Source organism: Engystomops pustulosus, chromosome 2 (assembly GCF_040894005.1).
Source record: "Engystomops pustulosus chromosome 2, aEngPut4.maternal, whole genome shotgun sequence".
Lineage (NCBI taxonomy): Eukaryota > Metazoa > Chordata > Amphibia > Anura > Leptodactylidae > Engystomops > Engystomops pustulosus.
In genome coordinates this window covers 130,821,514-130,834,012 of record NC_092412.1, presented here as the reverse complement: position 1 = coordinate 130,834,012, position 12,499 = coordinate 130,821,514, and the positions used below count along the sequence as shown (strand labels likewise).

Below are 12,499 nucleotides of genomic sequence, written 5' to 3'. Positions count from 1 at the left end.
TTAATTTTATAAACAGCTTTGGGAAAATGAGAGCTGAGCTCTGATTGGTTATCATGTGCAACTGGAACAGTTCTGCTCTCAGACACTTCTGATAAATATTCCCTATAGAGTTTGGTTGGAGCTCTCTCTATGCTGGCCATGTGGTATTTAATTTGTAATTTTCCTACAGAAAATTTATGTAACCAAAACACAAAATGATACAAATACAAATATATGTAAACAAATTCATTTTAGATTATTAAAATTCCTACATTTTTATTTTCTCATATTCACCGATAAAATTTTACTTGAACGATGAAACCAAAATTAAACTCAGAGTAAACAAAATTGAAAATTATAAGGTAAGCCATTACAACAACATGTTTCATCAGTCGATAATATTATGACAAAGAGGCATAAAATTTACACCTTGGATCCATACAGTAATTGATGTCTTTTACTCCAATAAAAAAACAAGTATTTTCCCAAACAGCCAAACTAATTTAGATTGGATGCTTTTCTGAAATGACATCCACTTGTTGAAGATCATCTAATGTCTACAAATCCCTTCAGCTATCACCATGGGATTTTTTTAACTTGGGATTTTTCTATTGTGAACAACATACAACTGACATGCCATCACCGTTTTACTACGGGAGGTGTATTCAAAAGAAATGGTTGTTTTGGGCAGCCCTTTCTTCAAACCACTATATGTTAAGAGTATATTAAGGGGTGGTCCAATATGAAAAAATTCTATTTTGTTCCAGCAACGTCACTGCTCTTGTCCATTGGTTGGTGTTGCAGCCCAGCAATGACAGAGCTGCAATCCCAGAAATGGCTCCTGGACAAGAGTGCTGATGTTTCAGAGGGAAAGAAGACCACCTTTCTTTAAAACGCCATGATAGATTCCTCAATTAACATGATATTATCAACCACAAACACAAAATGTATATTTCAGAATACATTTGTTATCCTGGATTGTGCAAGATTGGTAACAAAAGGAGCAAGGCATATGCACATCAGCTGTTGGTGAAATCATTCTATAGTGTTAGTAAAGAGCGATAGAAATAGATATACAGTAAAACACCCTACAGCATGCAATAGTCTAGCCTCAGAATAGAATAGCATAGCATATAAAGTTTTAATTTCTACATGATACATGTCCCCAGTGGCAATGAAGAACCAAATGACTTCTCCTCTTTCTTTTATTACTACTTGATCCCCTTGGATTAAAGCTGTCTATCCCACTTGGAAAAAATAACAGACCCACTGCCTTGGATGAAAACATTAGGGTTCTGAGGAAAGGAATTCATGTCATAATAGGACACATTTGTTCAAAATATCCAAAACAAAGCTGTGTTAGTTATAATGGAAAAAGTGTGTGGAAACATTACAATCATTATCCCTAGTTTAAGGTAGATGAGAACCCATTACACAAACATTCACCTTGGTTACTGTTAAATAGCAATGTGGAGATACAATGGCTACACTCACTAGAGGAAATCATTGGTACAGTACAGTAGTACACATGAAGTGTAATTTACAGTATGAGTGTGCATTTCCCATTTTCTTAGATCTCTAAATAAATACATATGCCATGATTGCCAGTGTATTTCATGCCACTTGCACAGTACATATGCAGGTGAAAATCACATTAAGATTGTCTGTGTACTACTACTAATATTTAAGCAAATTCTAGTATCAAAGCACAGATTTCCAAAGACCACGAAAGAGGAATTAGTCCACTTCTACCTAATCCACGGTACTCAATCTACATGTGACATGGATACAAATAATTGGGATGATTAAAAAGTAAGATTATTATGTAGTGTCCAAATATGAATTAGAGCAAACTCTAAATATTGTCTTTCATAGAAATCCCGAGGGGTAGAGGCTTAAAGGTTGATTTTCATTGCTTGGAAGAGTTGTCCTGTAACCATCAAAGTTGCGTGGGATACTGCCGCTGGTAGATCCTGAACTGTTACTTAGGGTCTCTATGCTTCCGTCTTGCTGAAGTTCTGCAATAAAACAGAAAAACAAATATAACAATACAATAATAATATTAATGTTTAATAATGGGGCAAATCAAAATGGGTTAGAAAAACAGAACCATAAATGTCTATAGGATGCATTCTGTTATCCAGATCAGGTCCATTAAAGGGCAGTTTACTTATGGTAGATGTGCCCCAATAAGAAGCTCCTGAGGATTGAAGTTTATCAGGACTTCATTTATTTTAACTCTATATGGCACGATTCGGAAATATAGAGTTATAGATGCTGCAGCAATAATTACATTCTATGGGTTTTAAACCCACTGCAGAAGTCAGATTTCTATTGCAGCATGTGATTTGTAACTGTAAATTGCTGCAGGTAGGGGCTATTTCACACTAGCATTGCTTTTTATGTCTGTGGTTCAGTGATTTTTACAGATGCCTTCCTGAGTCATTGGATGTTTTCATTTTTCTGTTGTTTCCCACTGATCCATTGCCCACGGGTTGGAATCACAGAAGGCAATAGTGGTTTATAGGTCCAAAAAACCCAGCCTGATGATAGCTCTGTTTTTTTCCACCAATGATGCTGGGGAACCAGATGTTATGTTTTATAACCAAGGTTAAAACCTTCAGTCTTTTTGTGGACTTGGAAAAAAAAACAACAAAGGGAGCATCAAAAATGTAATGCAGACAGAAAACGAAGACAAAAACAGATCCATTGTCAACGGACACGCAATAGACAAGCAACGGATGGGCCAGTGTGAAAGAGCCCTTAACCAAAGATGATACAATTGCAGCTATTCTGCACTGATTGTGAACGATGCCTCTCCAGTTTAAATAGTTTTCCACCCCCTTAAGTATTAATGTCTTAAAGTACATATTAATTTATAACACAGTTACTAAACTGAAAATGGAGTTCTACTTCCATCTACGTTCACTGTGGTTGATTCCAGTGATGTAATGTTGGACCTCAACATTTTCCTATGGATAGATCATCAATATTTATTAGAATATTGGGGCTTATTTACTAACGGTCCCGGAGCCGCATTTTCGCCGGGGTTTCCGACTTTTCAGGGATTGCGCCGGGGATTGTGTCGCACGCGATCGGATTTTGCCGCATCGGCACCGGCTTTCAATGGGGAGGGGGGGGTAGGGGCTCGCCGTCGGACAATCATACGTATTCGCACAAACCGAGGGATTTAACTTTGAATTTGTGTCGCAAGATCAAGCACTTACATGCACCAAGAAGAAGAAGGTGAACTACAGCGGACCTGATCGGGGAAGCGACAGATGCAGGCTAATGGGCGCACTGTCTTAGTGAATCGCGGCAGCTGTACATTGGAGTCGGGGAACGCACCTCGGGGATCGCGAAGGGATGGGTAAGTAAATCTGCCCCATTTTGTACAATTTTAGGTACCAGTGAATAAAATGTTAATGTTGAATTGGAATGGGAGTGGAGGAGAGCAACCAAACACTTATTAATAGAATGGGCAACTAGAATACAATGACAAACTTTGGGTTATTGATTTTACAGAAAATACATCTAAGGGGGGTCTTAATTACAATGTACAAATATCTGAATGGTCAGTAGAAGTCTTCTTCTACTTAGGCCTGTGGCCAGGACAAGGGGACATCCTAGAGAAGAAGTTGTTCTACCATTTTAAGAGCAGTGAGACTGTGGAACTCTCTCCCACAGGATATTGTGATGGCTGATACTTTGTACATGTCCAAGAGAGGCCTGGATGCTTTTCTTGAGAACAAAAGTATCAAAGGTAATGGGAAAAGAACAATTGTGTTAACAGTTGATATTGATCCTGGGAGGTATTCTACCAGGCATATTGGGGTGGCAGAAGAATTTGGTTGGACTTGATGGACAGACATCTTTTAAACCTTATCTACTATGAAAACCTTTTGAAACATCTGTGAACTTGTTAACTATTCAAAAATAAAGACTGTGACAGGTGTTAGACCTGCATTTACCAGCAAGAATTGCTCAACTATCTTTGCCCTCCTGCGAAAAACAAGTCATCGTACAGATATGTCAATGGTGAAATATAGAAACCTATGACTTTGAGAAGTCAGCAGTTAAAAAAAAAGCATAATGTATTTTGGAGATCAGGAAGTAAAACTTTTGCTTTTATTTTACATTTATCTGAAGTTGTTAAAAGCAAGAACCATCAATAAGAATAACTTCCTACTCAGTGTGTTGCCTTCCTCACTTTCTCTGTCCAGTTTAGAGACTATTGTTCATGAAGCTTCAGTACTTGCTTTAAGTGCTTTGTGTTTTCTGCATGCCTTGGTCTATTTCCTACCAGTTATTTGTACACACTCTTATTATGGTAACTAGTAAGGTTTACAGCGTCACTTCACATTTCCTGTGTATAAACAGTTTTGTCCTGGTCATATTTAATCTTGGCTAAAATCTTTTTGGAAAGTATTTCCGCTTTATAGGCCCTTATCAAGAAATCATTTGTTGACTCCTGGCTCCAGGTTCCAATAAAAGTCATGGCGCAGACACTAGATTTGGGTGTGGGTAACTGTGTCACACCCACAATTAGCAGATGGACTGAGTCTCTTTGCTTGTTGCTCACTCTTTACAATGTCTTGTTGGGTGATGTAAAGGAATGAGATAACTGCACTTAGAGGTTTTGTCCATAAGGTCCCAAAGCTGATCATCTAACTGAGTAATGTCATAATAGTCATAACAATCAAATCAGCTCTATAATACAAACAAAAGTGTTTTATTTGTTATTGAGTGGAAAAAATGTCATGGGTTTTCAATAAGTAATCTTGATCTTAGCTTGCCATTCTCTGTGTTGGGTCTATACAGACCTGGTAGTATAACATAAACTTACCAAAGCTAAAAACAGAGATGTCATACAAACTATAATGTTATACTATTGTGATAAATATCTTTTAAAAATACCAAGATACGAAAATATCAAACTTCCCAAACTAGTTTTACTGAGTAATTTATTTAAAACTGAATAGCAATCACCATCCTAAAAATTTGACATTTCTTTTACACTACAGTCCCGGGCTTGCTGTGTACCAGTGTGTATGTATCTATGGTGCTGTGGTATTAACTCATTAGTGACCGCTCATATGGATTTCTACGTCGCTCACCAAGGGGCTTTAGGAGAAACCTGTTGGCCTAACCGAAGTTCTACATGGCCCCCCGTGAGGGAAGAGCAGTGCCCTGGCTGACATAAGAACTGTTCTAACAGTTCGGATAAGAACTACAACAGTTCAGATCCAGCTGTTAACCCGTTTGATCCAGCGGTCAATTTTGTGTCCATGGGATCTCTGTACGTTCAGAGGGAGGGCCTCCCTCTTCTCTTGGCACCCTGCGATGTGATCGTGGGGAGCTGTCTTCACTGACAGCCGGGGACCTAATGAAGCCCCTGACTGGACCAAGTGGACTGACACTTCCAATGTACTGCAATAGATGTTTATTGCAGTGCATTAGTATGAATAGTTATGTGTGATAGTATGATAGCAATGTGTATACAACACATAAAAAACATAATAAAAGCTGATCTATAGGTCGCACAGTTCCAACATGGTAGTAATGAAAACCTCAGCTGTCCCGGAAAAAACTACACCTTTGCCAACTCTGTATTCCTAAGAATAAAAAAGCTATTGGAGTCAGAATATGGTAAAGGTAATAATTTTTGGGGGGTACATAAGGTTTTAATTTTTGGTAAAATCTATTAACAATTAATTATATAAATTTGGTATCCCTGTGATCGTACCAAAGAATATATTAGAGATGCTATTTGGAGTGTACAGTGAAAGACATAAAAACAGAGCCCACAAGAAAATGGCACAAATGAGGTTTTGGAAGTACAATTGGTTACACAGAAAATAAGCCCTCATGCAGCTCTGTACATGGAAAAATAAAAAAAAGTTATTGATTTTTTAAAGTAGGGTGCGATAAACAGAAAGTGAAATGGAAAAAGCCTAAAATAAGTGGTGTTAGTGATATATTCCTCTACAGCGGCCATCTTTGACCAAGAGAACCAAACAGTGGCCATTTTGGGTATCAAGCGGCCATTTTAAGTCTTAGCCGAGGGGTCATGCTGACCACTGTCCAGCCATTTTTGTGTAACCTGCTATAAAAGTTTCGCCTTGACACTTGTTATAGATGATTCTCCTTTGGCTTGTTCTTCCCCTTATCTTGTTTTGGTTCGCAAGAAGCTATTTGGAGTCATTCTCAGTAAATTCTGTAGCTGGGATAATATAAACATGTCTGTGAACAAGGCCTGGGAAGTGCACAATTCATTAACCTTTTCGGAGAATGTCCTGGTAAAATTCATTATGGCCAATAGCATTGCAGTATTCTATCTCCTTGTCACGCCCCTTTTCCTGATGACTCTGTATTTGATATATTTGATAAATGAATGTATTAATGATAAATATTAGTGAATTCCAAATCAAACCTTCAAACATTAACAAGCTTTCTACCTGCTGTTTTGAATAGTTTGAGGGGTGAAGTTAATAGAACGGGGTGATATGTGGGGGCTTTCTATTATCAGGATTCCCAAAACCCCTATATAAATGAAATGGTCCCTAAAATAATTGATTCTAAAATTTTCTTGAAATTTGAGAGAATGCTGTTCGATTTGTGATCTTTCTGGCGTCATAATAAAACAAAAGGACACTTCTAAAATGACGCCAACACAAAGCTGAGATATGGTAAATGTTAGTTAGGAACTAGGCTCATGTATCATCATCAAGAATGTAATGTTTTGTTATTTCTACATCTTAAGTGTAAGTGTAAAAAGTGTAACATAAGCTCAGACAGGGTTATCAGAGGAAGGAGGAGGGGGGGATACACTTACCCTAGGTTTGCCTGTCTAGAAGGTTAAAAACCATGCCAATTTATAGCGAAGTAGGTCCATATATTTGGTGGGGTAAGGGTCAGGGATATCTGATTTATATCTGATTTATTTGAGATTTTCCATGGCAAAGAACAATATGGAACCTGTCACTATTTGCAGAGTTTCAGAGTAGCATTCTTCTTAACATACCACATTCAGAAGATTCTGCACACACTGCAGACCTGCTCTAGTTCTAAGGTTTAATTCCTGCCTAACATCGGCCAAATCAAAGTGGCAAGCTCTGTAACAGATACCTTTTTTAGAAATGATAGATTCCATGGATATGGCATTCCAGGTTTGTTCATGAATGGAGCACAGTGTTGTAACACCCAGCAACTCGGATGGTTTTCTGCTAGTGGCGGAGTTTGTATTGGAACATGAAACCCTCTGTTAGTATCTGTTTGCAGGAGTAGATTTATTTTAAAGCACTGCAGAAGGCTGGAGCGGTATGTAGAGGAATAAGGGCCTCTATTAAGAAATTAAACGTGAACTACATTTAGAAAATGACCTCATCCAAATGGCCTCCTTGGCATTCACACCTAAAGGAACAAAATATTCACCACATCTATGTCACTGTATGAAATGTGGCTTGTGGATGTTGAATATGGAAGAAGCTCTGTGTTAGATGAAGTTAGAGCAGACAGGGATCCGGAGACATTGGTTTTAGCCATAGTCAATAAAATTTTCTTCCAGCCCTCTCTGAAAAAGCGGCCATGTATAAGCTTCTTTAGTTTTTCTGCTTCACATCCCTAGTCTCCCATAAGTTCAGGAAGTGAAAACAGTAATTTAAATCAGCAATGAGTGGCGTATCCCACACTAATACTGTACTTATCCTGTCTGATTTTGTGCTTTCATCTCCTGCAGCACACAGCTGGCTTTAGTTAAATATCTCACGTCAGAGCTTTTACTTGCTGTGCAGCAATCTCTACCAAGACAGAGCAGAGCACAAGTCCAATCAAACATCATTAGGACGCTAACTCCTTAAACGTTTACTTGTTTCCATCATAATTGTTTATCGGACAAAAAGAGTGTTCCAATTATTAGAATAATCTAAAGTCGTTGAAGCTTTGTTTAACCCTGTCTGTTCTAGAGACTGGATTACCGGTTCTGCTTTATAGTATGACAGTAACATACACATCACAGGTGTCAAATGTACAGAGATAGAAATATTGCATATAGTGGAAACTGAGAATAGTTCTGTGCATGAGCAAGTAGAATAAACCTATATACAGCTGGAACCATAGGTTTACATACACTATATAAAAAGGCACATATGCTAGTTTTTCTTCCAATAGGATCCAGGATTACCAAAATTATTTATATTAGCCAATTTCCGTTATAATGATAAATAATTTTAAGACATTTTATGACTTTCTGCAAAGTCAAAAGTTTACATACACCAAGTTAACTATACCTTTAAACAATTTGGGACAGCCCATATGATCACGTAAAGCTTCTGATTCTAGTTTATTGTCAACATCTGAATTAATTAGAGACACATCTGTGGATGTCTTTGAAAGCACACCTGAAACACACTGCTCCTTTGTGTAAGTTCATGGAAAAGTTCAAAGAAATTCGCCAAGAAATCATGCTTTGGTCCAAAACATGGATGTTAACCCAAGAACAAAAGTAAAAAACCTTGTGGAGATTCTGACTGGCTGATCAGTAGCATGCATGTACTAGTAACCCCTCCCAACAACATCCACCCACCCTCCTCTCTTCTGTCTAGCTGTGGATTCCCATGGCAACCAACCAAACAAAGACAGTCAGAGAGACCAGGTAACTGCTTGATTGTAGCCTGTTAGCTGACAAATGGCTGCAGATGGCTAATGAGTGTAAATTAGAGAATTGCTTATTTTGGCTTAGTGCAGAGCAAGTCAAAAGTTTTTATACTTTACAGTTGTACTTTAAGGATAACAAAGTCAATGAGTGAGATTTATAGGGTTCGTATGCCAGGGTGAAGAGGGCACGGCTTGTAGTGGAATGGGCCAGTGTAGGGCGCTCCTGCCCTGAGACTGCGCACTTGCTGCAGGCAGCAAATTTTCACAAAATATATGGTTTGAAGTGCAGCTTGGCCTGGCAGATGCATAAAGAGGCTGATATATACCCAAATTTTTTGGAGTAGCCGTTGTGAAGCCAAGATCTCAATCCCATTGAAAATGTATAGGCAAAGCTAAAAAGGCAGGTGCAAGCAAGACGGCCTACTAGCATGATTACACCAGTTACACCAGATTTGTCAGGAGGAATGGGTCAAACAAATATTATGAAAAGCTTGTTTGACCCAAGTCATATGGTTTAAGGGCAATAATTCCAAATACTAATGAAATGTATGTAAACTTTTGACTTTGCGGAAAGTAATATAAATGCTTTAAAGAGGACCTTTCAGGGTGACTTGGGACACTAAACCAACTAAAAGTCCATATGTGCCTCTATTAAAATATAAAACGTTTATACTTACCTCATTCCGGTGGTCCCTACGGCTGCGCAGTTGCACACTGAAGCCGGGGTGTAGTATGCTGGCTTCATTAAAGTACTGGGCAGGCATGGTGAGCACAAGAGATGGGTCAGATCATCGGACCCATCATTAAGTATAATGTTTTTCTTTATAGCACTCATAAAGGGAATAGCTAAATGGCGATTTGAGACATTAAACTACATAAGGTTCCATGTTGGTTATGCCTGTTTTTTTCTGCTTTCTAACAGCCACCTGTCTCTCAAATTAAATCAATTTATCACCCTCTGTTGTGACTCCACTTGATTTTACCATTATAAGAATCAGCCAATGTACTCCTCTGCGAAAAGCTCCCACCATATTTAGTATAGCCTGTTCCATAATGGAATGGCACTTCAATCCTTGATATACTCACTCATGAAGAGGGCTAAGCATATTCTCATGAACTCATTTCCTTGTTAAGGACACTGTGAGGTGATCAATTGTAAAACAGACTATATTAAACAAGGGGGCAACTCTTATCAAAAGAGGGCTAATGTGCAAATAGCAATAACATAAGTAATTATTATATTTATTAAGTAATGTGGATTCTATCACATTTGTGAAAATATTGGCAATGTGGCCCACCCCATGTGACAATACTTACAATCAGAGTATATTCCATGCTTGGAAAATTTCCAGAAATATTGGTGGGGATATATCACGCTGCTAGTGAGCCATGAGTGAGCTGGTGATGTAAGCCATACCACTTCTGCTGTGCTGGATATATCTAGAGGGTCCGTCCTCCTGATATACCCGGTGGGCAGCTGCGCTGCCGGACAATTCTTTGTCAGGTCCTAAGCAGAACTGGAGACAGTCACTGGAGAAAGTCTTCTATTCCTCCCATAATGTGTACATTAACTGTACAGTTACATTAACCTATGGCAGTGATGGCAAACCTTTTAGGGACGGAGTGCCGAAACTAAAAGCAAAAGCCACATATTTTTCACAAAGTGCCAAATGCCAATATAAAGTAACTCACAGGTTTCAAACGAATTGGCATCCTGAGGACATCAATACAGTAGAAAGAAGGAGAAATTTGATTATTGTAGTTTAAGGTCCCCTTAACAGGATGAATCACAGGTCCGGAAAAATGATTCGGCTCTGTCCACACCTACTTGCTACTCCTGCACTTCTAGACACTTTAAAATAGCTCTGAACGTGGCTCCCTGTGACCGCAGGAGGTGGTCTTTGTGTTGGGTGATTGCCTGGGCGGACAAAGAGAAGGCTCGCCACCAATGACTTATAGGATATGTCTATCTATGCCAGAATTCTATAGTAATTTGCCCCTGAAATGCACCAAATTAATTTGGGGTTTAGATAGTTTTCAGGCAGTTTTCTGAATGGGGACATGTGCAACACCCTCGCCGATGCAAGGCAGAGGAGTGGTTGCGAATACGTCCCACCATGTAGCTTGCAGCCTGTGTAGGGTCTGATTAGCCTCACAGTATGTCACTACATAACACAGATGAACATTGCAGTGGTAGATCCTGCCTGGTAAGGCAGGAGTTAAGTGTTTTGTCTAATGTCATATGTGTCAGCCAATCACATGTGTTATAATTTGTCTCTGTGAGCTGAGATGTGAGCTGAGATGTAATTGGAGGAGCAGCCACCACCTGACCAGGGGAAGTAACAAGATCCCTGGAAACTTCCAGAAGAAGTTAGTCCTCTCTCAGAAGAGAGTGCAGTGTGAGGAGAGAGTTCACTCTCTCAGATTAGAGACTCAGAGGAGTCAGTGCAGCTAGCACATCAGACCAGAGCAAGTGAGCCCAGCTCCCTGCCTGAGTGTAGTGAGTTAGTGAGTGAGGAAAGGGATATCATCCTACCTTCCAGGGTGATATCTGAAGCAATCCAGGATAAAGCTGAAGCATCCTATTAGGACACAGCTACCTCCCAGCCTGCCCTCTGCATCCAGGCTGGTGATCTACATCCTGTGGCTCCCTCCAACTTGCATCTCAGCAATCCACCATTCTGTTAAAGGCACGTTGCTGCGGTTCCTGTCGGTTCCAATAAAGAACTGTAAGTTGGTTTTTGTTCAACCTCTGCCTCCGTCTGGTCCCTGCTACTATGGCTGTCACCATCACGGGCACCCTGTCCACCACACAGAGACTCATCCTCTAGAGACCAAAGGGTTGCCCCAGGGAGATCCGCTATAGCAGCCTCTCCCTCATCATTTTTTGCCAACACCACCCTGCTGGAGACCTGCCAGGCTGTAGGACAGCCCTCCGGTTCCCCATACCAAGCACCGTGACAATAGCGTGCCTAGGCCGCAACCGCCAGCCACTCAGGTACTGCGGGCCCCGGCTGAATCCAGGCCCCGAGAAAAGGCTAGGCCCCGGTGGGGGATGTTGCACATGTTCTTGGGGAAAAGAGGCGTGGCCTAGCGCAAGCAACAAATAAATTCAGTTCGTGTACCACCAGATGACATCTGTGTGCCAGAAAATTCAGTACTAAACTAGACCGACTAACATCTGGTCTAAAATGCAACTCCACAGTTCTAAACTACAGCAGATACATCATCCAGCATGATTTGTCTGCCACAAAATGAGACTGTGGAGTCCCACTCTGCACTGGTCTATTCACCAACACATTTAATACATCTCCCCCAGTGGGGCACATTAACTTACCCAGTCCGGAGGAGATCCCGACGACAATGCACTGTGGCGCAATTCACTTACACTGTGCGTCCGACTTGCTGAATGTGTCACTTCCCCGATCAGGTCCGATGGAGTTCACCATCTTCCTCCTGATGCATGCAAGTGCTTGGCTTGCAACACAATTTTTAAGTTAAATCTCACTGTTTGTCCAAATCTGTCAGATCGTCTGATGGCCCGTCCCCCAATTTGTGTCGCATGAAAGCCGGCGTGATTGCGCCAAAATCCAATCGTGTGCAACACAATACCCTTTTAAATGCGTCACAAATCCGAAATTGTCAGAATATCCAACGTTTGTGTGGTCCGCGGACCGTTAGTAAATGAGCCCCAGTTTTTTTATTCTCCTGAAAAATCATAACCTGAATCCATATTCTATCGCAATGAAGAAATAAAGGATAAAAGATAAGGTGAATAGGCTGCATTTTGCAGCTTTTATGCTGATTCTGGCGGCTCTTTGCAACTGCAATGTATCATGGATTTCTGGAATTGAAAATACAAAAT

General features: G+C 40.1%; 1 protein-coding gene across 7 annotated transcripts in view; it reads right to left on the bottom strand.

The window, feature by feature from the left end:
- Window positions 1–228: 228 nt before the first annotated feature.
- Window positions 229–12,499, bottom strand: part of BCAS3 (BCAS3 microtubule associated cell migration factor) — an 818,800-nt gene continuing 806,529 nt past the window's right edge. For all 7 annotated transcript variants that reach the window (XM_072136426.1, XM_072136427.1, XM_072136425.1 and 4 more), the window contains one exon: window positions 229–1,997. In XM_072136426.1, the coding sequence (XP_071992527.1) occupies window positions 1,849–1,997 (149 nt within the window). In that variant the 3' untranslated portion in view covers window positions 229–1,848. The remainder of the gene's footprint in view (window positions 1,998–12,499) is intronic.